Source organism: Astyanax mexicanus, chromosome 1, assembly GCF_023375975.1.
Source record: "Astyanax mexicanus isolate ESR-SI-001 chromosome 1, AstMex3_surface, whole genome shotgun sequence".
NCBI classification, from domain to species: Eukaryota; Metazoa; Chordata; class Actinopteri; order Characiformes; family Acestrorhamphidae; genus Astyanax; species Astyanax mexicanus.
In genome coordinates, this window is record NC_064408.1 from 90,425,691 (window position 1) to 90,453,519 (window position 27,829).

The following is a 27,829-nucleotide window of genomic DNA, read 5'->3' on the forward strand; positions in this document are numbered from 1 at the left end:
CTCAAAAACAATGATTTCCTTAGACTGGAACCTTAGATAATCAAGAGGAAGATGGATGATCACAAGCCATCAAACCAAGCAGAACTGCTTGAATTTTTGCACAAAGCAGTGTGTAAGACTGGTGGAGGAGAACAAGCAAAGATGCATTAAAACTGTGATTAAAAACCAGGGTTATTCCACCAAGTATTGTTTTGTGAACTCTTAAAACTTTATGAATATGAACTTGTTTTCTTTGCATTATTTGAGGCCTGAATTCTCTGCATCTTTTTATTTCAGCCATTTTTCTTTTTCTGCAAATAAATGCTGTAAATGACAATATTTTTATCTGGAATAGGGGTGTGCCATATTGTATCGTATGGGACAATATCGCCAACATTTTCGAATATCGTGATATTATACCCTGAAATATCGTGCCATATCACCCACCCCTGATTATCACATCAGAGTACTACTTTTTTGCTGTTTTTAGCAAAATAAAAATTCACACTGTTCTCATTTCCCATTATATATCTACTAGAGACAGATTATATCTGTCCAGTATCATTTATTTTACTTTAATATTGTATATATAGAGATATTTGGAGTGCATTATTAGTATCATGACATTCTGGATCATTGACTTCTGTTACAAATCTGATAAAATTCTTGTATTTTATATGATCTCAATTAGGGGTGTGCCATATTATATCGTATGCAATAATAAAATTCAATTTTCATTTTGTTGCAGTAGTTTATTTTTGAAATACTTTTTTTAATTCAGTGTTTTTTTTCATATCGCCGTTTTTTTCAAGTACCGTTATCATGAAAATACCATGAAATATCATAATATAATTTTAGGGCCATATCGCCAACCCCTAATCTGGAAATTGGGAGAAATGTTGTCTGTATTTTATAGAATAAAACAACACTGTTTATTTTACTCAAACATAAATAAATAAATAGCAAAAGCAGATAAATTGAGAAACAGAGCTGTAAGTACTGTTATCATAACGACTGATTTCTGGCACCCTGGCAGGACAAGGACTATTTAAAGGGTTAGATATGAGGGACACGATCTGATAGTACGATACTTGAGCCATACAATACAATGCTATCAAGATAATAAACTTTCAATTCAATATTATCAATTTAATTTTTTTTTTTAAAGTCTCATTATTATTTATACTACTAAAACACTTAAATACAATACAATACTACAACACAATATCTAAATACTCAATCCAGGGTGTAATAAATCATATTCAAGTCCATGTATTTGTTTATTGCATGCTTTTATTGACTTTCTACAGCATAACTCTTTTCTTACATGCACCCATATATTGTAAAGGCTGTTTCTTGGCTGTGATGTGCTGTATTTTAGCAGCTGGCCGTTTGTTCCGGCTCTAATGGGTCACTCCCTCTATGCAGGCCGCAGGGGGGTAGGGGGGGTCCCTCTGGGCCCGGGCTGTGTGCTAGATCATTAAGGAAGCATAAAGGGCTTTGCACAATGGTGTGAATTATTGCACAATCACCGTGTCAGAGAAACACATGCTTGATTAGCACTGTGCTTCATTAGTTCTCGGGCTGTGTCTGAGCTTTACCTAAACTACTGCCCAACATGTGGCATCCCTCCAGCCGGCTCACTGAATCATGGGAAATAGAGGCCCGCTGACACTCCATACATCAGACGCGCTGGAGGAGGAACAGGCCACACAAAGAAGATGGCTGAAAGATCGGGCTGTGTGAAGGAGAAATTAAGCCCATCTGATTTATCTCTTCACTGATCACTGTAGCATTTTTTTGCTAACGATCAGGGCCAGATTTTCCGAAGCATTCTGTGCACAGACAGTAAGAGAGCACATGATGGACTGAGTGCAGGAGGAGTGGGAATCACCAGAAGCCCAACAAAAAAATATTATCCATTATTAATCCCATGTTTAAAATCATTCATTATTAATTCGCCATTTATTATTAAGCCAAAACTCAATGTCTATATACTTGCCATGATACACAGTACTAGCTACTAAGCTATAATACAATATTCACAGTACTTCAAACCAGCACAATACTTCAAAGGTAAAGTACTTAAGCCACACTACAAAATTATATATCACAGTACAATGTGAAATCACAGTAATTACATTACAATACAATACTGCCAGCACTTTAAACACAATATATTAATACCACTTAACTTAATACTTAACCATGTTATAATATACAACATATAATATACAAAGACATCACAATAATGAAGGTAATACTTAAACCACAATGCACATTATATCACAGTATTTGAACTACAATTCAAATCACAATATCATAGCACGCTACATAAATCACACTACATGACATCACAATCCTTCTGAGGGTACAATACAACATTACTAGTGCATCTCAAAAAAATTGAATATAATTGAAAAGTTACTTTGTTTCAGTAATTCAGTTCAAAATGTGAAACTAATATAAAGCTCTGGACAAATAGCATTTCAGTTTCTGAATCAGTTTCTCTGATTTGCTATTTATAGGTTTATGTTTAAGTAAAATTAACATTGTTGTTTTGTTCTATAAACAATGGAACATTTCTCCCAAATTCCAAATAAAAATATTGTCATTTAAATAATTTATTTGCAGAAAATGAGAAATGGCTGAAATAACAAAAAAATGCAGAGCTTTCAGACCTCAAGTAATGCAAAGGAAATTCATATTCATAAAGTTTTAAGAGTTCAGAAATCAGTATTTTGTGGAATAACCCTGGTTTTTAATCAGTTTGTATGCACTGTGACATGTTCTCCTCCACCAGTTTTACACACTGCTTTTGGATAACTATGCCGCTCCTGTTGCAAAAATTCAAGCAGTTCAGCTTGAATTGATGGTGCGATCATGCATCTTTCTCTTGATTATATTTCAGAGGTTTTCAAAGTGGTTTCTTTTTTTTCCCAGAGTTGTATTATATACATGTATTACACACACAGTGATCCATTGTAAGCGTTTATTTCTTGTATTGTTGATGAACCATCACTGACCATCAGTAAATTTTACATTTTATTTGGAAATCAAAAGAGAAGGGTCTGGAGGAAGTGTGGAGAGACACACAGTCCAAACTGTTTGAGGTCTAGTGTGAAGTTTCCACAATCAGTGATGGTTTGGAGAGACATGTGATCTGCTGCTGTTGGTCCACTGTGTTATTTCAAGTCCAAAGTCAGTGCAGTGTTTTCCCACAAAATCTTACAGCACTTCATGCTTCCCTCTGCTTACAACTTTTATGGAGATGCGGATCATATCACAATACTTGAAGAATGATACAATGTCATACTATATGAGCCACAATTTCAAAATACGAGAACACAATGTAACATTACGACATTACTGGGGAATTATAAGATTTCATAGTACATAAGCCACGATGCAATATCACACTTGTGTCATTACATTACACACACACTACAGTAAACAATACAATAATATTGCAGCACCTGAGCCATGATACAATCCCATAATGATTTGACACTCTTCCCATAACACAAAAATTACAATACTTAAATAAAGATAATATAAAAATACTTAAGCCATGAAACATATTCACTATTTGAGCCACTATATGAGATCACAGTGCTTGGGCCATAACACAGTTGTACTGCAGTTAGTTTATGATATGTTCTCTTAAGCGCTTTGAGCTCCGGGGAGAGGGAGGTTTGACTGGGGAATGGATGGCTTCATTCATGAGCAGATAAAAAAAAACCAATATCTTGTTATTGTTTTATAACTGTTGTGTGGTTTTGTTCAGTTTGAATTACTTCTGATTAAGTGGTTAAGTCTGCACTGACATACACACAGGAAAATGCACAGCTCTAAATCTGCCAGTCTGGTACACATGTAGAGACGAGTGTATCATTTATTTTGACACGTTTTGACATTGTGGGCCATTTGGGGCCGCTCCAGTGGTCAGTGCAAATTACATAATTGCATTAACATCTAAAACGAATTACAACAGAGGACCGTTTCCATTCTGCAATCTGTTGGCTGGTGAATATAGTGTGTGCGTAATATTGGACTGTAGAAATATTTCATTTTAATAAATATCCCACTGAGACCGGGCACACACAGTAACAATAAAAAGCTTTTTTGTGAACCAACCACATGTTTTCTATGAGTTTTTAGTTTTAATGTGTAATCATTAAAAGTGGTCACACTGTCAATAAAAGATTGAAGCATAATTTACAGTTTAAAGTGATTAACTGCAATAGCATATGGCTGTTGTTTATAAGAAAATGAGTTCCTATGAGTCCAGATATTAGGTACAAGCTTCTAATAAATAATAAAATGGACACTGGGTGCATATTTGCCATAAATATAGCTCAAACAGCATTCTATATCTTCAAATTCCAGTTAGTATCTAGTTGCCACAGTATTAATAAATACCAATTAATTGAACATTTACTTAAAAACGTAAAAAATATGAATGTTTTTAAATGAACGATAATAACAGGTACGCAACGTCAAGTTCTGTTATTCCAAATATATCCAGTAGGAGGCAGCGATGTATTACCAGTAAATATATATATAGTAGCTGTGAGAGCATGAAAAACCTGAAATCAGTCGTGAGCATATTAAACATATGCTCTAACCTTATAGACAGGTAGGACGGGAAGCATTTTAAACATACTAAACATATATAAGCGGTGTACTGTTTAGGTAGTATGAGTGACTGTGAGCTGGTCACAGGTAGGCTAGGAAAGCAGGCAGCAAGCTACCTATCGTGCCATCCACTACTTTCATCCACGCTTCATTTTCCTGCGAACTGTCGACACAGCGTTAAACACACACACATGACACAGCGTCACACAACACGGAGTCTCTCACAAAAACACAAAATATGCAACTACACTAACGGTTATTTTCTCCATTAAAACTCAAATTCAGTTAAATTCAGTAACTCAGCACATTACAAAACTCTCATTTAAAACCATCAAAACTACCTGAGATATTATAATACAGTAAAAATATCTAAATCTAGTTTGCCAGTCCTAAACCCCACTACACTATTAGAAGACTTTCACAAAGACATTTTTGTATTAAAATGGTATGTAAATTGTAATTAAATAATAATTAAAACATTTAAAAAAAAAAGGCTTAACAGAACTTGGATGTGTCTTTTTTTTACTGCATTGCCAAAGTATTGGGTTGGAACTTGTTATCAGCAGATACTTAAAATCAAATGTATCTGGCTTGGGGCACAAAAAAGGTGTTTGTAAATTCCCTAATCACGAAATAAAACAATAATAAATTATCAGGCTCTGTTAAAAAAAAAGTTCTCTGTTCTCTTTGCTGCTGTAAAATTTTCTTTGCCGTGGGATTAATAAAGGATCATCTCATCTTATCTTAATGTTAACAGGACAAAAAAATCTGAAAGACACACTTTTGTGCTCCAGTTTGAGTTTGTAAATTCCTTTCTTCTCTGAATGTGTTTGTGATGCAGTTTGAGGTTTTCCTGTTGGAACTAGCTGCTGTTGTTGTATCATCACTCCAATTCATCATTTAGAGCCACCACAGAGGCCAGAGACCCGCCGCAGTGCCAGCTCGCCCCCCACCACAGCGTTCACTTCCCTGACTAACTCACACACAGCTGGATCCCATCAGAGTGAGCACAGCAAAACTGTTTGCTAGCGTAAATCCCAGCGTAAACACCGGCTGCAGAGACGAACGAGGGACGGAGGAGCGCGATGGAACCGAACCCTCCGGCTCTTTGAAGGCTGGACAGGAGACCCGTTTGATGCTGAAAAAGCGCACGAGAACAGAGGGTCTGCCGAGCCCAGGAGAAGATGCTGCCAGCGGTGTTTGAAGTGGTTTTCACACAGGCAGGAGGAGGAAGAGGAATGCACATGAGAGCAAACTGACGCTTACAGGAATACACCACAGTCCAGCTGTGATAAACATATAATAACCAATAGCACCTTCATAACACATCATATTAAATACCTTTCATTTTTTACATTAGAAGCTGAGTTATGACTGCTGTTTTGTTACCCTATTATGGACAAATCTTAGACAAATTCCTCTGAAATCAAGAGTATCAAAAAACAGTGCTTTTGTTGGAGTAACTAACTAGAGTACAAGCAAGGTTTTTCTGGACTTTGCATTTAGTGACAAGAGAGTTAAGTGAGTTTAGGACTCTCTAATTTATCACAAAAGTAATGAATGGAGCACCATCATTCCAGAGAACAGGTTACCCGCTCCACAGCCCAATATGCATACTCCTCTATACACATTCCTGGCATTAGGCATGGTGCCAACAGGTTTGTTTATTTGATGCTATTTGAATCCTATTCTGTTGGCAATACTTCGCTACAGGGACGATACACGCTGCATGTGCGCATTGGCACAGAAATAGGTGTTACTCAAATTAGCTGAATGCATTTATTAAATGTGGTGTCTAAAATAGTTTTATTACATTACACTACATTACATTTAGCTGACACTTTTATCCAAAGCAACTTACAAAAGTTCAAGGCAAAAACGGAAGGAAGAAGGAAATGAGGTTAGAAGTAGTTAGAGTGTTAGAGGTGTTAGGAGAGTAAGTGCTCTTTGAAGAGCTCAGTCTTCAAAAGTTTACTAAAGATAATAAGACATTCTCCCGATCTGGGATTTGCGGGACCCATCAGAATAGCTTGCGGAGCGGTACAGAACTGAATTTTTATTGGCGGGAGCGGGAGTTTAATCAATCCAGGCAAGGCGGGAGCGGACCCACATAAACATGTAGTCCTGCTCCCACAAATTAATAAATAGTTAAGAAAATTATAATCACGCTATAATTCGAATACAAGCAACAAAAAACCCTCAAGAAAAAAACGTGGGACTACATGAAAAAAACGTGGGATGGAAGCGGCAGAAATGTGTATGTGGCGGGCGGGCGCGGGATTAAAAGAAGTTTTTTTTGGTGGTAGCGGGCGGTAACAGGACAAAATCACACGGGAGTGGGCAGGAGCCCTGCGCAGACCTCTAATGGGAGGTACCTGTGGTTTGTTTTGTGTGAATGTTCAGTAAAGCTAGGCGACGTTTATTGGAGGAGCGCAGCAGCCGGAAGAAACTTAACCCTTTAGGAGTGAGTGTTGCTTTTGTAATACACACCAATGAGCCTCATCATTATAGATGCTGCCAAACAAAGTGAGTAATGTTGATAATCACAAAACGTGATTATATATGTTAGATGGTAGGTCTTATAGTCTACAATATTGAATGTGTGATAATCAGGCAGCGCGAAGACCTGAGACACTTTCACGGGAGTCAAAGACAAGCTGAACAAACAGAACTGACAGAAAGGCTACTGTGTCACAGGAAACAGTAATGTGTAATGCTGGTTATGAGAGAAATGTTTTACAACACACAGAGCAGCGCTCCCTGTTGCTTATCAGGCAGCAGAGCTATTGAAGTGTTCTTTCTGATCTTTGTTCAAGCACCTACTGTATGCAATATTGAACAATGAAACTCAATCCAGACCAATGAAAAAAGGTGACCAGCTTTCTAATCACATGAGCGAGTGGTTACTTGGGTTGGGTGATAAGGAAAAAATGTATATATCAACATTTTAAGCAATTTTAACAATTTCACATAGATGTGACCACAGTCAAAATGCATCATTAGCAAGAGATCCTCAAAAAAACACTAATAAAATACTCATATTAAGCGCATATTAAATGTACATTTAAATCAGTGTCTTTAAGCACTGATGAAATCCACTATATGTTTATGCTAAGCACAGTACCAGTCAAAAGATGGACAGAGGTTTTTTTTCCTAATTTTAAATGTTCTGTATTGTTAATAAATACTGTGAAGAAAAACGTGGAATTATTTAGTAAAAAAAAGTGTTAAAGAAACAAGAATATGTTTTATATTTTAGATTCTTCAAAGTAGCACCTCTTGCTTAGATGACAGATTTGCACATCTTAGCTAGATTTAGTCAGCTTTATGAGGTAGAGTCACCCGAAATGGCCGTCAGTTAACAGCTGTGCTGAACTCGTCAAGAGTTCATTTCTTGCCTCTTAATGTGTTTGAGAGCATCAGTTGTTGTTGTGAAGAATTTATGTTATGGCAAGAATTCCTCAACTAAGTAAAGAAAGCTAAGAAATGAAGGTCAATCAATCTGAAACATTTTAAGAACTTTGAAAGGATCCTCAAGTGCAGTCACAAAGAACATCAAAAACGTTATGATGAAACTGGCTCTCATCAGGACTTCCCCAAGAAAAGGAAGAGCAAGAGTTAGCTGTGTTGCACAGGATAAATTCATCAGTTACCAGCCTCAGAAACCACTAAACAACAGCTCCCCAGATGAGAGCCACCTAAATGCTTCACAGAGTATTTTGTTTTGTTTAACACTTTTAAGGTACTAAATGATTCCTTATGTGTTCCTTCATAGTCTGGATGACTTTAGTATTAATTTGAAATATAGGAGAAAAAAAAAAAAAGATAAGGTGAGAACATTCATCACATTACAATAAAATATTGTTCATCATCCCCTTTTCTAATGTAAATGACACAAGATATATTGACACTTATGTCTCCAGGATCACTCAAATTCATAAACACAGCCTACAGTCAAACCATGCTGCAAAATGTTAATATTCCCCTGGCAAAAAAGGACAGTTAAAACAAACTAAACTCCAGCGCATAATGATGTCTTCAGTTTTTAGGTCAGTGCTCAGCTTTTCTAGCTAAATATGGTCTTCACCACAGCAAAGGCTGATGAATGCCCGTGAGAACTGCTAAACAGACGTGACGGCTGCCTGAATTTACTGATAAAACAGCTTTATTTACGTTTAAACAAGAGCAATCTAAAGCCTAACAGTTATTAAGAAGCCGCTCCATTAGCAGATTCGAGCGGCTGCAGTGAATGAATCACGCAGATTTACTTAATAGGCCGACTCTTTCATCTCCACAACGTGAGTCATTTCCCTCAGCACTTTCAACTGCCCCATCACTCCACCACTGTTATTGAAGTTCAGAAAGGAAACCTACAATAAAAACTCAGCAGAAGCCCAGACTTTCCCTCATTACATCAGTCAGGTGATCATCAGTCAGTGCTTGGCCATTAAGCTAGTGTGGGATAGCTGCACAGGATGCAGGTGGGTTAAAAATGTAGAGGGGGGGGGGGAGAAGAAGTGGGGAAGGATTTAACTTGCATCAGAAAGTGAAAGATAAAAGATAAAATGCAAAAATTGGGATCATTAGATTGCTAATTAGGTTCCCCAATTTTTGCTTCACAGAATAATTAATGAATGTACAATATGTATGTATAAATCTTTGTGGACACCCTTTCTAATGAACGCGCTTAGCAATTTTAAGTGGCGCCCATTGCTGACACAGATGTGCAAATACACACACATATGGCTTCCCTAATACTTGTAGAGAAGAACTGTTAATAGGACTCTACTATGGAGCAGATTACAGAAACATGAACCCTGCTTTATTTTTACAGCTCTAAAACTCAAAGCCCAAATTATTTTCAGAGATACAGCATTAGTTATAAAGATACATCACTGAGTGTGAGGTAAAGTTTACCCTTAAACTTCGCTTAATGTCAGTCTCTCAGCATCGCTTTTCCCGGGTTTGAGAAATGTTATTAATGCTGCGAGGAGAGCAGCAGAGCGGTCTCCTCTGACTAGGGCTGTGAATCTTTGGGAATCCCACAATTCGATTCAGAGTCGATTCTTGGGGTCACGATTACTTTTTTTTCCGATTCTTTCAAATCGGTTGGATTTCTTTTTCTTCATCCTCCATACTTTAGCTGTGCAACAACAAACACCGTAAAACGAAACTACACGCCCCTCTGTAGCCTAAAAAGGAGAGGCAGTAAGAGCAAAAACTTGCTGCTGTCTCGCGACACTCACCTACTGTCTCTCGGAGCCCAGCTACTGTCGCGCGGAGCTTTTTAACGGTCTCATGGAGTTCATCTACTGTCCTGCAGAGCTCACCTACTCTCCTGCGGAGCTCTTTAACTGTACCGCAGAGCTCTTTAACTGTACCTCAGAGCTCTTTAACTGTACTGCGGAGCTCCTTCATCCTCCATACTCCGCGGTACAGTTAAAGAGCTCCGCGGTACAGTTAAAGAGCTCCGCGGTACAGTTAAAGAGCTCCGCAGGAGAGTACGTGAGCTCGGTACAGTTAAAAAGCTCCGAGCGACAGTAGCTGAGCTCCCCGCGACAGTTAAAAAGCTCAGCGGTACAGTTCAAAAGCTCCGCGCAACAGTAGCTGAGCTCCGCGTGACAGTTAAAAAGCTCCGCGTGACAGTTAAAAAGCTCCGTGCGACAGTAGCTGAGCTCCGCGTGACAGTTAAAAAGCTCCGCGTCACAGTTAAAAAGCTCCGCGTCACAGTTAAAAAGCTCCGCAGTTAAAAAGCTCAGTGCGACAGTTAAAAAGCTCCGCGCGACAATTTAAAAAGCTCTGCGGTACAGTTAAAAAGCTCCGCGCAACAGTTAAAAAGCTCTGCGCGACAGTAGCTGCACCAGCAACAAAATCCATTTTTAAAAAAATGAGAATCGATTTTGAATTGTTCAATGTTAGAAACACGATTTGAGCTCGAATCGATTTTTTTCTGAACCCTTACTTCTGACCCCAAAGTGGATTTTAGCAGAAGGAGACCTTTAACCTATCGGCTACATCTCTAGGGATAAGTCATGGAGTTGGGGATGAAGGTGGGTAATGGTTAGCTTCTCTTGTTGTTAAATTCAATCAAATCCCTGCAGCAATGTTCCTTCATTTGAGTGGATGTCCTATTACCTTCTATAAGAACCACTGTTTAAGGAATGAACCTCATAAACAGCTACAGTATACTCCTGGAAACTGATCTGAGTAGAACTGGCCGTCGTGCTTCAGGAACAGAGTTGCATATATGAATGAGCTTCTGAAAAGCTGGCCTCAGTCACCTGCCTGTGAAGTGCAGTGATGAATGGCGGTGCGGCAGGTAGGAGCTGGATGTGAGCGGCTGGATCAGACAGAACTGTCAGCATGAAAAATTCAACTGCTCCTCATTCAGTTGCTGCACATTTCAATGCACTGATGTTCAGTATGGACAAACAAGCCCTTCCACAACTGCACTTTCACCCAGGAGTTTAGTGAAAATTAAACAGAAAGTGGTTCAGCGTGAATGTTAGCCAGAGAAGAAATCCTGAAGCAGTATCCCTGCAAGTGAGCTGGAAAAGCTCCCTGAAGAACCTTAAACTTCAACCCAAAACCTAAACCTAAACAAAAGGGCTTTGGTGATCGGGTATAAAGCTGCTTTAGTCTGGTGAAGGAGTGAGCGAGGAAAAAACGATAGATTTTGGCTCTTGCCCAGAAATATTCATACATGCAAACATATCGCCTCTGATTGGCTACCACTCAGCGAGCGAGACGGACAACTGTTAGAAATGTTTTAAAATAAAGACATTTTTACACTAATAACAGTCTTTGCAATGTGATATGTTACTTTACAACATGTGTAATGCCCTGCTAAGTGCAGTCCAGCCATTAACCATTGAGTCTTTGTAAATCGCAAAATCCACTGGAGATCCTATGTACACCTACGGATACTTACACACAGAGGTGGGTAGTCCAGGCCCTAAAAGAATAATCCACCCCAGTGTTCTGTTTACACATGTTGTAAACTAATGTAAACAGAACTGTTCTAAAAATACACCTAACTATCTCAATTGTACTTCGCTCAATTTTACAATTTTACTCAGAATTACTGGGTAATGCATAAAACACTGATGTGTTACATGTTACAAAGGAGGTCAAGGATGAGTTTCATGTGCAGCATGCATTTACAACTCAGAGAGACCTACTTTATTTCACAAAGAACAAGAAAAAAATTATCTTAGCATGACACCTTAAATATCAACCTTGAACCTAATCCTAACCTTAACCTCAACCCAAAACGTAAATCCAACCTTAATATCAACATAAAAACCGAAGCACAATCCTAACCTTAACCTATACGTAATGTTACTTCAAAGCAAACCTAAACCATAACCTTAATTCAACCCAAAACCTTAACAATATGCCAAAGCAAAAACTTTATCCTAACCTTAACTTTAAATCTAAACTCCAAACTAAACTTCTAACCTTAACACAAACCCAAAACCTAAACATAACCTTAACTCCAACCCACAACCTAGACCTATCTTTGATTCAATGCAAAATCAAAGATTAATGCTAATTTTGATTATACACTGAAAACAAACCTAATCCTAGCCCTAACACAAACATAAAGCCTAAACTAAATCCTAACCACCTAAATTAAAAAAAACTAATATTAAACCTCACTTCAATCCCAAAACCTAAACTTAATCCTAACATTATGTGATGAAGTCTATCTGTGGGAAGTGGATGTATTTGATATTTATTATACTATCACTTTAAATGATGTAACTGTGCTTCCTCTGTGTTGGACTGAGAGCAGGGCTGTCCCTCACATCAGCTCTACCTGTCTCTCTCTCTCCTCCCCCTTTACTTTCTCTCTCTCTCTCTCTACAACACTACAAAAGGCCCTTTATGATGTGCACCTGACGTTCTGCACCAAGACCGTTCCCACAGAGATTGACTTCACTATTCAGACCCCCACCAAACCACCCCCAAAAACTCCCCCCACAGACCACCCTACCTCACCACCCTCCTCCTGGGCTCAGGGCTCTCTGGGTGCATTCTGGAGTGATGCTGTAACAGTGACTGTTTGAGATAAAGTATATCTGAAGTAACTTGTGTTACAGTAATATGATTACCTTTCCCAGTTAATAAGCAGTGTAAAATACCACTGTACCTACCAGTGACCTAAAACCTAAATATAACATTCAATTTAACCCAAAACCTAAAATAAAAGTTATGTGTAACTTTAACCCTAAATATAAACACCTAAATCACATTAACTTCTATACAAAAGCCTAAAAAATAATCCTAACTTTTACTTCAACCCCACATGTAATCTTCAACCCAAAACCTAATCCTAAAATTGACTCCAACCCACTTCCCAAACTTAACCATAACCCTAACTTCAAATAACTAAATACACATACATACACATACACATGATCTAAACATGAGAACAAAGTCATTTTTAACATCAACTTCAAACTGAATATAAATTAAATCGTAATCTTAACTTTAATGCAAAACTTTAATACAAAATCTAAATCAATTGCAAAACTAAACCTTAACCCAAGACCTAAACCCAATCCTCACAACCTTAACCCTAAACCTAATCCTAAACATAACTTTAACCCAAAAACGAAACTCAACCCCAATCATAACTTTAACCCAAAACCTAAACTCAATCCTCCAAACCTTAACTTTAACCCTAAACCTAATCCTAAACCTAACTTTAACCCAAAACCTAAACCCAATCCTTCCAACCTTAACTTTAACCCACAACTAAACCCAATCCCAACCATAACTTTAACCCAAAACCTAAACCCAATTCATAGCTTAACTTTAACCCCAAACCTAAACCCAATCCTCCCAACTTTAACCCTAAACCTAATCCTAAACCTAACTTTAACCCAAAACCTAAACCCAATCCCTCAAACCTTAACTTTAACCCACAACTAAACCCAATCCCAACCATAACTTTAACCCAAAACCTAAACCCAATTCTAACTGTAACTTTAACCCATAACCTAAATCCAACCCAAACCCTACCTTCAAAAAACATGTTAATAACTTCTATACATAATCTTCTGTAAATTTGTATATAATCTTCTGTAAAGAGATCGTGGTGGTAAATTGTGACTGTTAACATTATTTCATTTCATAACATAAAGCTTCTTCTAATTTTCTCACATTTCCCAGATTTAATTTTTTTTCACTTTCTGAGAGATCATGTTTTGTAGCCGGGAGTGAGCATGTGTTGGGAATTACACTCACACCATTATTTCTGCCCTACTTCCACCAGATACAGCGCGAGCCAAGCAGCCCAAACCCCAAAACTAAAAGCAAACTGTCCAACAGCCTGCATCACAGCCAGCCCAGTGCAGCCTGACTACTGCTGACCAGTCCACACTACACCACTGTATTCACCTCTGTACAAAAGAAGATTTCATCACTCGCTTACTAAATGTTTCACACCTCAGGCAATACGCAGAAACTCTAAATGAGCACTGTGTGTGTACTCAACTGAGAGCATCATCTTTAATAAATGTGATGTATTGTTATAACTAAAACAAGACACTCCTTTCCTTTAACAATTATTTATCCAAAATGTTCACTTTTTAGATTTTTATAATCTTCCCAGAGGGGAAACAATGATATTCAGAAGAGCTCAAGCTTAAACCAGGTAAGTGCATGGTTACTTAAAGGTCTAAAGAAATTCTTGCTGCATGTGGGTGAGCATTATCCTTCTGAAAAAGCGAGTTACAAGCTGGAGAGTGTCCAGCTTCCCTGTATCATTACTAGGGGTGACTGACTATCATATTTGATGTTCCTCAGATCATCACACCAGCAGTTGGGGTCGCTTTACAACAAAGGACGGATTTAACTGTTCACCACAAGGCCTCCATACTTAAACCCTGCTGTTGTTGGATCCCAAAGACAATGTGGATTAATTCTAATTATCCTAAAGATGATTCAGGTCCAGTGCAAGGCAGTCCAGGTTTCAAATCCATGACACCAGTGCCAACAAAGGTGAAAAAGGTAGACTGACAGATGGATACCGTATATTCGCACTATAAGGTGTAACATCAATGAACGTCTATTTCCTGGTCGATTTTCCTACTTAAGGTGTTTCAGGTTTGAAGGTGCGTTATAAGACACTAGTAAGGAACATGGGTCTCATCATGTTTTCCTTCTAATTCAGCAGGTATTGCCTGCTAAATCTAAGGTAAGAAAAGTGAAAGGTGAATGGCGAAAGAGCTAGTGCTTAGCGCAGTTAGTGGCCAATGCTAATACTGCTTCAGCCTTGATACCTCAGGCTAAACTGAAACTCCTGTGGAATGTTGTTGTTGAATGGATCATTTTGTTTCTTTCTATGTAATGATGTCAAGTCAATTGTCAAACTGTTCATCATAGAGGCAAAATTAGCCATCAACAATCTTTCAGCAAGAGATATACTACTAAGATCCAGTGTCTAATCAAACCACATATCTGCCTGAGACTCAATTGCATGGCAAGTTTAGCAGGAACCTGGGAAGCATTATTTTATCAGTGAGGGTACATTGAGTATTCTGTTAAAAAAAAAAAAATCAAGCTAAACTCTATCTGCACAGTTAATGGACAGAGACTTCTTTTCAACCCCCCTCACTAAAAGCTGGGCGAGGCAGAACAGACCTGAAAGCTGTTGAGCTCTCTGAGTGTTCAGGTTGACATCACCTCCTCAATGAAACCCAGAGTTCCTGCTATTTTACAGGACACAGTCTAATCCCTGATGGTAGAAGCCTCAGAGGAAGAGATGGTGGAGATATCCCAGCCTGCGCTGATCCCGCACGGTTTAAACTCTGACCCGCAGGCAGGCTCAGTTCATCCTCCGCAGCGGCCCCTTTAACTGGAACCTGCTGGCCCCCGCTGGTGTTTACGTTTGGCTGCATCTCTGCTCTTCATCGAGTTCTGGGCCACAGGAAAGCTCCGAGCCAAAACACAGAGCTTTCACAAAGCAGAGCTCGGCAGGTTAAGATCACATGTTTTTACTGTCCATCATAAAAAACACCTGGAGCTAAACGAACACGCCTCGCTCTGTTTTTATACAGTGCAGGACTAGCGATCTAACAGAACTTTCCTAAATTAAGCTGCTGAACTAAACCAATCCATCAATGTAAAACAAGTGACTTTAATGCATGTTTCTGTGGATGCCGGTGTGCCAGTTCAGTATAGTTCCTTCACAGGTGTTTCAGACATTTCAGAGCCATCAGCTGCTGACTGGGGATGTGTTTTATAAGGCTGCACACACATAAACATCAATTAGTTTTAAATGTTGGTTAATGCTAGGAGCCTAAAAGCAGCATTGATCAGAAACATTTACCAACAAAAAGCAATATCTGACTGGATATTGGAAACAGAAACTGCAGAAAATGATAGGACTAAAATTGATTGAAGAGTTCTTTGAGGAAACAGTAATTCAGCTACGTAGGTCATGTAAAGAAGAAATTGCCCAGCACTCATGTACATCAGGCTTAACGTAATTTCAGCATTTATGAGTATTAGACTAAACAGGATGTTTGAATATGTTTTAAAGGGGCAGTAACAAGTATAAACATCTTAAATTCACACAATACGTTAAAGTATACGTTAAGTGTACGTTAAAACAACTTCACTAGAAGACATTTGTATTTTCACTCTCAAAATATAGTTAAGAGACATTTTTTCTTCATGCAAAAAAAAACAAAAAATAAAAGATGCTTTACCTGCTAGCATGCTGTTTTTTATGCACTAAAGTATTGATCTTTTACCTGAAAGCCCTGGATGTGGGCGAGGTACTCGAGCTGCTGTGACGGCTGGACGGAGCTGCAGGTCAGCGTAGACGGTTTACCCTTCAGCCCCTCGGCCGCAGGGGACCCGCTCAGTAGCTCCCGGGCCATTGAGGCGGTGCTGCTGCCAGAGGGGCTGTAGAAGGGAGCCGCAGAGCCCTGGCCCAGATCTTTGGGGCTCAGGAAGCTGACGGTTCCTCCGGAGCCACCTTTATTACGGCTGGCCTCCATCTCCTGGTACACATCCGGGGAAAGGTGCAGAATTCCTTTCTGGGCTGCAGGAAACACAGAGGAATATACAGAACTGATTATGAATCAGTACAGACAGATTGACAGAAGGTGGTTTGTTGGTTGGTGGGTTGCTTGTTTGGTTGGCTGGCTGGCTGGCTGGACGGTTGGTTGGACAGTTGGTTGGACAGACGGACAGATTTAGTTAAATGTACAAAAATAATAGATAAACTGTCAAACAAGCCGCCAGATACAGACAGACAAACACAGAGACATACAGACAGACTGCTAAGCAAACAGCAGGATAAATAGATAGCTGGCTAGCTAGACAGACAAACAGATGGGTACACAGGCAGATAGACTCACAGACAGACAGACAGACAGATAGATGTAATTCTATAGAAAGGTAGACATACTGACAGAGACACAGACAGAAAGACAAGGAAATAGATGAACAGCTAGACAGACAGCTAGGAACAAACAGGCTGTGATATGAGTTTACATACAGGTCAAGGTAATTATAAATCGGGTCACAATAACTATATTTTATGGATGATATACTGTCCCAAAAAACAAACAAAAAAAAAAAACATTATTTTACTTAAAATAACCAACATATATAAATGATGTAATAATATAATAACACAGTTACACCAGCTGAGTTACAACTAGCTGACGTTCATTCTTAAGTGAACACGCACACACAGGTAAACACTGTAGGCAATATTGAGGTCAGCAAAAATGATTGAGGTCATTTCCATATATTGAACAACAGGTTGATAATGTAATTACTGTGACAGGCCTAGTGATTATTTGTCAAATACATTTCCACACGCTGTATCTAAAGTGCAACTGTGTGTGAGTGAATTTGTGTAAGTGAGTGTGTGTATAAAGTACTTCACACCATAATAAACTGTTAAAACTCTGCTTTGCTGTCTTGGGGCAGGAGGGGAAATCCTCACTAAAAGGCTGAAATTATAAAGCAGAGTAATAAAATCCAGAAACTGTAGAAACTCTAGCATGATGTTCACGCTGAGAAAACAGCCCTGGGGCCGGAGAGACGCTCGCTGTACTCAGATCTGAACATCTAATTCTACTGCGACATTACGGCCCAGCGAGAAGAACAAGGCGTAAAATCACATTTGTTATTTGTTCTGAGTTCTGTGACTGTTCACACGGCTCATTTTACACTGAACTCATTGCCCTACTTGCTCTGTATCTGGCTCTGGGAGAGTTTTGACACCAAAAATGGCCACAAGTCATTTCCCCACCTTTCTTTATCCCCTAGAATAATTTATGTTAATGAACTGTGTTCTGATTGGCAGCCCAGTGTTGCACCTTTATCTAAAAGCACTGCCTGAAATGATGCTATAAGCTGAACTGGCGAGTATATACACTGTATGAACATGATACATACAGCCATACAGTAATATATGCACCCACTGCTGGAACAGATATGAAAATGCACATCCACGACTTGTATAGTCCCTGTTGGGAGTTGGGAGATATGACTAAAAACCCATATGTTGAAATCTGATGCAATATGCTTACAATTATAATAATAAACAAAAGACTGCTACATTCTTTGTATTCTGTGGTATTTCACTGATTCAGCAAACTGAACTGGATTATACTGTTTGAGTGGGATAAAATAAGTGCATCAAGTTTATATGGCATAATTTGCATCGACTGTGTCAGTCAAACACCAAATAATTTCTGCACGTTTTATTTTTTTCAGGGTTCTCAAATTTTGTAACCAATAAATTTCCATGATTTTTTCTTGACTTTTCCATACCTTCAAGGCAAATTTTCATTTCAGATCAGTGCAATCATGGACAATAAAACTATAATTAAAATTGATTAAAGTAGGCCTGATGAATCTGAGATGATTACGAGAGCTCCACTGTGTAGGGCTAGATTACTGAATTAACTCTGAGCTGATGTATTTCTTATCTCAAAATAGATTTTCTCAGTCGATAAACGGAAATGCAAACATTTGTAGAGAAAACTTCTGTGACTTTTCCAAAATTTTCTGTTTATTTGTATTTTTCCAAAACTTATCCAGGCATGGGAATTGCTATTTTCAAATTTCAAGATTTTTCCAGGTTTTTCATGACTGTACAAACCCAGTTTTTTTTTTTTTGCAGATGATAAGATGCAGTATTGCAATATTGTCATATTTCATGTCCTGGATACTTTTGTTTTCTCAATATTCACAATATACTGCCCGGCCCTAGTGCTTATGCAGATGTGCAAGTATAAAGCCAATTTATGTTTCTGTATCGAATTTACACTGTAGCCTACGCATACCCTAGTTGCAGACCTTCCCAGAAATGTAACTATGCATTGCTGTGACGCAGAGAGAGCTCTGACTGGTCCGCCGAGCCTTGCGTACTCGCCAACACATTTACACATTTCATGGTTAAACTGCAGAGTGATGCAAACATATAAATGCACAAGGATAAACGTGCACAATGGCGTAGGCCACTCGTGTATGCTATGAAGTATTTTGAGCATCGACTCAACACATAAGTATAATTCTGTATAAGAAGCCAACAGAAGAGGACTCTCTGGAGCAGATAAACATAAAACTATTGACACCATGTCAATTGCTAGGCATGGGCTAGAGCGGTATAGATCCCCCAATATTTTTTTCTGTTTTCTGTGGAGCATTGGATCTGTGTTCTCCGGAATAATGGTCCTCCATCCTTTACTTTTTGCATGAGTTGGAGATGAGTTAAGGTGGTGATCAACAAATATCCTGACCTCACAAACACCTTTATTGCTGAATTCAATCAAATCCTCACAAAAGTGCTTCAAATTTTAGTAGAAGACCTCTCCTGGACAGTTGAGACAGGATAAACAATTTTAAATACCCTTGATTTTATAAGAACCAACTAATGAGCAGATGTCCCAATACTTTCGTCCATATAAATGACAGCACAAGTTGATATGCTGCACCCAAGCCAAACCAACACTGATAAGTCCTTTAACATGTTGGGTTTCAGGCAGTGTCTGGAAAAGAAGGCAACAGGAATCAGTGCAGATCCAGCTGTGCTGTTGTGTGCAGCTGTGTTTCAGTGCTACTTCCTGTTTGTGTCTGCTGCAGGGAAAGAAATGCTGGGAAGCAGCAACAGTGCATAGACCGTGTACAGACATAAAAACACTGAATGCTGGAGCAGGACGTCCCAAACTATTCACACTAGCATCCGCACATGGAGTGTTTCTCACAAGATAGCGTATATTTTTGGGTTAAAAAAAGGTGTAGAAGCACTGGAAACCAGAAATCCAACACATTACAGGTGTAAAAGATCACAAAACTCAGACCAGTTTAGTGGGTTTCTCATTCACAGATCGGATTGTATGTTGCCTAATTGACTTGGGTGCTGTTAGTGGTGTTTGCTAGTAGAATGCAGGTTAAACTTTGCTTTTAGTGTCTCTTCACGGGTTAGCTCCCAGTTGTTTAGCAAAGTTGCTTGTTACTTATTTTCCGGCATGTTCCCTAAGATCCGCTGATCAGCTTCGGCTAGTGGTCTCCAAGTCGAGGCCCGAAACTGAGGAATGAGCTGCAGCTGTAGATTAAATTCAAAGCTCATTACTATTCCATGGCTTTCGTGTAATTGTTTTGTTCTTTTACATTTGTTTTATTAATACTGTAGTTTAATGTTTGTGTTTGGTCAACTTATGTTGAGTAAAATAAATTGAAACTGACATTGTTCAGATTCTTAACTGCACTGGGCTGAGTGGTGTAATCGCAGTATGTGTATCAAAAGTCTTTAATCTGCTTGACAACAGGACAAAGTTACTGTACATCTATCTGAGCTTGACTCAGACAGGGTAAATTACCAGACAGGTACTATTTTGTATCCAAATCCTGCAGTCATTTTTAAGGATTTAGAACCCTTCTGCAATGCTTGCTATTTCACTCTCAAAAGCACTTTTTGTTAGTCATGCACTAAAATACAAGCTACACGTCTTTAATGCTAGTGTGTCTTTTATATAAATAGTGTGAAAAACTTCAACAGCAGTAAAACTGTATTCCACACGCAGTTCATGTAACATGCTCAACTGTGAGAGTGATTTATGCAGATCATGCATCAACTTCAGTGTGTTATACACCACTAATCTGTGTATACGGTACTGGTTTGATGTTTACTGGTTTGATGTTTACATACAGAACGTTCATGACAGATCTGGTATTACAGGGCTTTCAGGGATTGGTTAAACTGCTATTTTTGTAGAGCAGAATGAGTTTCCTAAAATCAACATCGGGTCATGATTTTATATTTAGGGTCAAACGTACACTGCACACATACATGACTAAACTATACATTTAGTGGTGCTGAATGTTCCAACATGTCTTGCTAAGGCCAGGGCTTCCTATTAGTAATCATGACTGACTACAGTCACAGAAGTGGTAGCTTTTGTTTGACAGCACTTATTGGATTGACCAACACACAATAGCAGAATAGGAATGTCCAAAAACTCCATACAGATCTATGAAGGATGAGCGTAGATTTTGTCTCCTTCTGAATCCATTTCTGATTGACGGAAGATTCTAAGATCTAAGAAGGCAAAAACCTACCTACAGGAGGCAGTATAGCATTGCTGAGATGCTACATCAGGGCTATATGACCCATTAGGAGCAGGACAGCCCTACTAAGGCCATGATGCTGAATAAGCAAGCTGAAGCGATCCATGCGTATCAGCACAAAGCTGTCAAGGTCGAGATTTGGAATGAGAGAAAAATGACCCTAAGGGGACAGTACATCAATTTGGGCGGTGAATGAGGGGCTAATGACCCACAGGGGGCAGCAGTGTGCTGCCGAAGTCCCTACACGGGTTCAGATGCTGAATGAGGATCTGGGCGTGTTTTGAGAGACAGACAGAGAATCATTTATTTACAGAGACAATAAGAGTAGTATTATGAGAGTACAGAGATGTTACCACCAGCCTAGCATCTTCCATTGTAAATTAAAAGAAGCGCATAGATACCCAACTGGATTCTGGGATCAGTGGTCAAGCTTTTTCACAGAACTGTCCCTTTAAAAATGATACCTTTACATTGTTTACATGTAGAAAAGACCATGTGATGTAGCGTTTTAAATTACGGAATGAAATGCCAATAATAACAGTAGTCCGGAATTCCCAGAGAACTCGAATGAAGACCCAGAAGAGAAGGTTTTTGTTGCCGAGTTTTGTTCCTTTGCGGAAATACGACACAATGCACACAAATGCAAACCCGTTCCGCTGGCCCCGCACGACACAAAGCAGAGAGAAGAGGTGTTAGCCAGCATTACATCAGCACAGAAATCCACCAAAGAGCTCATAACTGCTCAATAAAATCACTCCCCCTTCAGCCTTCCACTCGGCCTGTGTGCGTGTGTTTAACTGGAGCGTGTCCAGCTAACGACAAAAATACTCTGATTTATGTAAATGTAAATCAACACCATGGAGCAATGCGTGCGGATACCGAACCTCAACACACACACACACTCACATCTGCCCCACTGTAAACCAACAACACCCACACAAGCAATTTTCTTTTCAGTACCTTGCACTCTGTAAAAACACACACACACAGAGACACAGCATACTTTGCATTTTTTCTCACAGTCCAATCGTTATTATGTGAAAGGGTCCACAATCAAGAAGGAAATGAAATTAAACAGTCTACCCTTTATAGTGTGCACAGATAGTGCATGATCCCATAAATACAGCCCAACAGCCCCACACACCTAGCTACTGATTGCTTACTGTCCTCTGAGTCAGTTTCCGCCCATTCAATCTGCAGCAGCGTGGTTCTCTCCACATAGCCTACGACCATCTTGTTTTACCTACTCGGTCCACACCCATGTAGTCCTCATTTAACCTTCATTAATTTACCCCCACCCATTTAGTCAAAAGCAGTTTAGCATCCACACCAACCTGCAGCAGTTAAGCCCCACCCACTCAGTCTACACAAGTTCAAATCCACTCATTTCATGTTCGACATTTATCTGACACTCTTATCCAGAGTGACTTTTAAGGTTATTCCTGTTACAGAGGTGGGCCAACATAGTGTTTCCACCCAGAGTGGGAATTGAACCCCAGTCTCGCACATGATGGGGTATCTCAATGGCAGGTAGTGGTGTTATCCACTGCACCACACCAACCTCAACCACACCCAACCACACCAACCCTCATTTAAGGCTGGTATATACTTGTGTATCGAGTCAATGCATTGTGTGAAGGCGGAAAGGTGTGGACGAGAACACAAGACTCTGCGGACCAATCACAGCTGCTGTCCGCGTTACACCATGCATATTCAATTTCTGGGGAAGTGCACATAGGGCTATGGTGTAGGGTACGTGGCTACGTAAGGGTACACATAAGCTACGGTGTAGGTTTGACACAAAAGTATAAATTGCCCCCCACCCCCATCCAGCACTTTGGCTACACCAATTCAGCTTATGCCAGTTAGCCCCACCGATTCAATATGCTACAGTTTAGTCCCTATTCTGCCTATAGCAGCTTAGCTCCACAAATTCATCTTACAGCAGTTTAGCTCCACTCATTCAGTCTACAGCAGTTTAGCTCCACCCATTCAGCCTACAGCAGCCAATTCGGGATGGTGTCCCTCGGCTCCTTCTGTCAGCTCAGACAGCAATTCAAATGGGGACAGTACAGAACAGTCAATCAAAAGAGAGCTTCTCAGGTTTTTGGGGTATTTAAAGTAAGCCTAATGATTAATGGGAACTAAAAATCCAGAACAGGCGTAATTTTAAGTTTAAGTTATTTAATAGAATCATGGCATGTGTAGATCCTTTAATTATTTTAGTGATGTCTGTGTGTGTCTCACAGTTTTTGTTGAAAGCAAAAGAAAAACAGGCCAACCAGGTGGTATCTAGGCCAAGCCCACTGGTCAGTCCTTCAGGAGATGGACTACATAATAAAAAAAGTGGGATGTATGCAAACCAATGATGACTGTTTTTGGTACACAAACCCACAAAAGTGTCATAAGTGTAATGCAGAAAACAAAAATAAGATTCAGGATATGGGTAATTCTGTGTCTATCTGTGAAGCTGTGACTTTAATCCATAAGGAAACAGGCAGAATCAAAATCAGAATAAAGTTGAGTATTTGAGACAACCTAAAGCTCTGGCAAAAGAACTATCAGTGTAATGAGTGGGAGTGTCAGGCAGAGCTGCTCTGACTGCGTTTGGGCTCTGGATCATATCAGCAGTGTGTGAAGAAGCTGCAGCTTCTGCTGGCAGAGAGGAGGATCTGTAAATTAGCAGCGTTTCTCTGACAGTAAAAGCTCTGAGGTTGGGAAAGTTTACAGTGGAAGGGGGAGCAGATCAAGCCCAGCAGCCCAGCGATAAAACTGCAAAATGGAAGCACTCCAACTGAACGCACCCCGACTGGAGGAAGGCAAACCATCAACTCACCATCATCTCCTCCGTTAATCACACACGCTCTCATAAACATACATGCACACTAATGTTATTCTAATCTACATTTGCATTTAGTTAAATCTTTAGTCTTTAGTTTCCTACTTGACGTACTGTTACAAATTTTCAGCATATGTGAGCTCAGTTTGTGGTGAAATAATAATTAAAATAGAATTGTTAGCAATATTAACATTAATAACTAATAAGATACTGAACCGATTTCACCATACAATCAGTCTTTTATTCATTTAAAACTCTAAAAATAATTGATCAATTTGACTTTTTATTTTTTTGAACATGCCTAATGCTGTTTAATCTCTGGCCAGCAGGGAGAGCTCTGATCCGAGCTCAATCCACGAGCACAGCCACGCCACTGACTCAAGCTACTGGGTGCTTTCAGCTTCATTAAAATGAGGGTAAACCCTATCAATCATAAAGGAGTCTAGGAGGATAAATTATTGAGGAATTTGTAGGCGGGGCTTGTTTTTTAACACACGTTAGCTGCACTACTCAAACCTCTGCTCTCATGGGACAGTTCTACAGAACTAGCATGGAGTGCTACACACTGCTCTTATCATATGCTGCACTGCATGGACCTGCATCCGAAGCACCAATGCAATTTTCACTCTCATTCTGCCAGTCTGTGGTGTTTTTTGATTTGTTCATTTTCATTTTATGGGGCATTTTCAGCATCTACTGTCGTTAAACCTATCTAAATAACACAGAGCTGTTACACCTGACTGAAATATTAATTTTGGTATTTGAAGTATTTTTTTGAATTGTAAAATTCTTTGAAATGAATGAAATGTGTTCTGACAGCCCTGCTGTGTGTGTCCATGTGGGTGTGTGCCTACGTGTCAGTGTGTGCGTAGTACGTAATCCTGAGTGGCAGATAATAGCAGTAAACAGGAAAATAAAGGCAGTCTGATTCAATGGGGGACATCTCCTAAATCTCCAGCCTCCTCACAGCAGTGTGTGTGTGTGTGTGTGTGTGTTTGTGTGATTTATCTGTCAGATAAATTAAACACTGCAGTATCACCTGCTGCAGGACACACAGCGGGGAACACACACTTACTGTTTGCGGACGCTTCGGGGAAACCAGCTCTCTGTCCGTTCCAACCTTTATTGTCCGGCTGTGGCTAAGAGACAGAAAGATAGATAGTGTGAGAGAGAGAGAGAGAGAGAGAGAGAGAGAGAGAGAGAGAGAGAGAGAGAGAGAGAGAGAGAGAAAAAAGAATAGAAAAGAAAAAGTAAAAAGTAGGAAGGGAAAGAGAAGTGGAAGATGGAAGGAGAGAGAGAGAGAGAGAGAGAGAGAGAAAGAGAGACAGACAGACAGAGAGACACAGAGAGAGAGAGACAGAGAGAGAGAGACAGAGAAAGAGACAAAAAAGAATAGAAGAGAAAAAAAAAGTAAAAAGTAGGAAGGGAAAGAGATGGAAGTGGAAGATGGAAGGAGAGAGAGAGAGAGAGAGAGAGAGAGAGAGAGAGAGAAAGAGTTAGTATAAAGTACTTTTAGTACTCCGCTGCTCTCCTCTGACCCCACCAGCCACTAGATTAAGACATCGCAGCCAAGCGGCCAATCACACGTCAGGAAATCACAGGGAGGGAGGACAGGAAGCTAAATCCTATAGAGCCGAGGAGAATGGTGTATACGAGAGAGAACACACACACACACCCCCGTTCTCCCATTCACACACACTCCATTCTCCCAGTCCTGCCATTGAAGGCCGCTGGCACCCCCTGCCTGAACACTTGGATTGAATGTGGTGAGAATTAGAGGAGAAGCAGACTGAGCCAAAAAAAAGACACAACAGAGCAACAAACACTCAAATATTTACTGATGAATACAGCTAGATACACATATGAGCCAAAACATTATGACCATTTTAGACTAACATACTGTCGATCCTCCATGTGACTCAGCAACTGGAAGTCATTAATTTATTTAAGTCAGTTCATCTTTATGCCGATGAACAGTGACGCACAGTGGTGCCTACCAATCAGAAAACTAATTCCCACATTCCCACAACACCAACGGTCAACAAGGCAATCTCTCTAGCATTCAAAGAGAAATATTTTTTTATGATTTAGCTGAATATTTTTATTTAGGATTTTTACGTGACTATTTCCTTCCCCCAAAATTTTATGTAAAAAACAAACAAAAAAAAACACATCAGAAGATTCAGAATAAATAGCTTAATTAACTTAATTTAATTTAATTTAATAAGAGATTGTTCGGCACTTCAGTGTAGAATGCAGCTTGCCTCCAGCGATTTTATTGCTTATGGTGGTATCTGGCCCCAAGACTTTCCAGCAGATCCTTTAAATCCTTAAAAGTTTAAAGTTTTGAGATGAAGCTGCCACAGCGAGGACATGCTGCTCTAGCGCCTCCCACAGGTAAATGGAGCACACACACCCAGCTGTCCAATTGATGGAACGTTGCATCCCCATTGTAGGTCTTCTGAACAACGGACAGGGGTCAGCACAGGCATCCTTGAAGGAACGCTGCGCATAAATTTCCTCTTATAACCACCATCAAACATGTCAGTGAATTGTGGCACTTCTTTATGTTCAGGGTTCAGTTCAGATAAACAACCTTTGAGTCCAGAACCCTCTGCAAAACCTTATCCTTGGGTCAGTAAAGATCTGTTCCTCTGATATAAATCATTCAAGTCCTTATGCTGCTAATTTCTTCAACGCCCAACACACGTCAACTACGAAAACTAAGCCGTCAGTAACTAACAGATACAGTATCTCAGACTTTCATTTGGTCCACTTTAACAATATAATCAAAGTGTTCATAATGTTGTGGCTCATTGTTGTGTAATACAGCTGTGTTTTATTGTACAGGAGAGTACACTGACCTTTTCCGGGGAGGTCGGCACAGTTGAAGCTTTATAACCCAACTGCAGCAGCATGGCCTCGGCCGCTGCACGCTTGGCCACTTTCTTATTGGGTCCACTTCCGGTGGTCACCTCAACACCTACTTTAACCTGTTCACACACACACACAGAAAAAAGCAGGGTCATGGATTACATATATTCATAGTTTATGCAATACACTGTAACAGTAAAGATGTAATGTATTCTAAACAAAAATATTTTAATGTAGTACTGAAAAAAACACATGCTTACGCTTATAACAAAGTCCTGTTTGGTATATAGAAATTATACAGAAATATAGAGTTTTAGATCGCTGAAACACAAAACACTGTCCTCAACTTGGCCTTGGAAGTTGCATAGTCTTTGCCTTGACTTGTAATCACTTATTACAAATTTCAGCCTCAACTATTACCAAGTCCCGGTCTCGCCTTGGTCTCCAATATTACACATTTTGGAGTCTCAACTTGAACTACTACAAACTGTCTAAATGTCTAAACTGTCTAAACTGTCTAAAACTAAATTAATCTTGACTATTACAAAATACACTGTCTGGCCAAAAAAAAGGTCATACACTCTAATATTTTGTTGGAACGTCAAAACATTGATTGTGGCAGACATTCTCTAAGGCATTGTTTCGATAAGCTTCTGCAATGTCACAATATTTATTTCAATTCAGTGTTGCATTAATTTTTCACCAAGATCTTGCAGCAGCATTGATGATGGTAGAGTCTGACCTCTGCACAAAGTCTTCTCCAGCACATCCCAAAGATTCTCAATGAGGTTAAGATCTGGACTCTGTGGTGAACAATCCATGTGTGAAAATGATGATCTCATGCTCCCTAAATCACTCTTTTTACAATTTCAGCACCATGAATCCTGACAT

General features: G+C 39.5%; 1 protein-coding gene across 3 annotated transcripts in view; it reads right to left on the reverse strand.

Moving 5' to 3' along the window:
• Positions 1-27,829, reverse strand: part of stau2 (staufen double-stranded RNA binding protein 2) — a 133,186-nt gene that overhangs the window by 45,362 nt on the left and 59,995 nt on the right. For all 3 annotated transcript variants that reach the window (XM_007260098.4, XM_022683929.2, XM_015608564.3), the window contains exons 10-12: positions 26,929-27,057; positions 25,140-25,203; positions 16,386-16,678 (exon numbers count right to left, since the gene is read on the reverse strand). In XM_007260098.4, the coding sequence (XP_007260160.1) occupies positions 16,386-16,678; positions 25,140-25,203; positions 26,929-27,057 (486 nt within the window). The remainder of the gene's footprint in view (positions 1-16,385; positions 16,679-25,139; positions 25,204-26,928; positions 27,058-27,829) is intronic.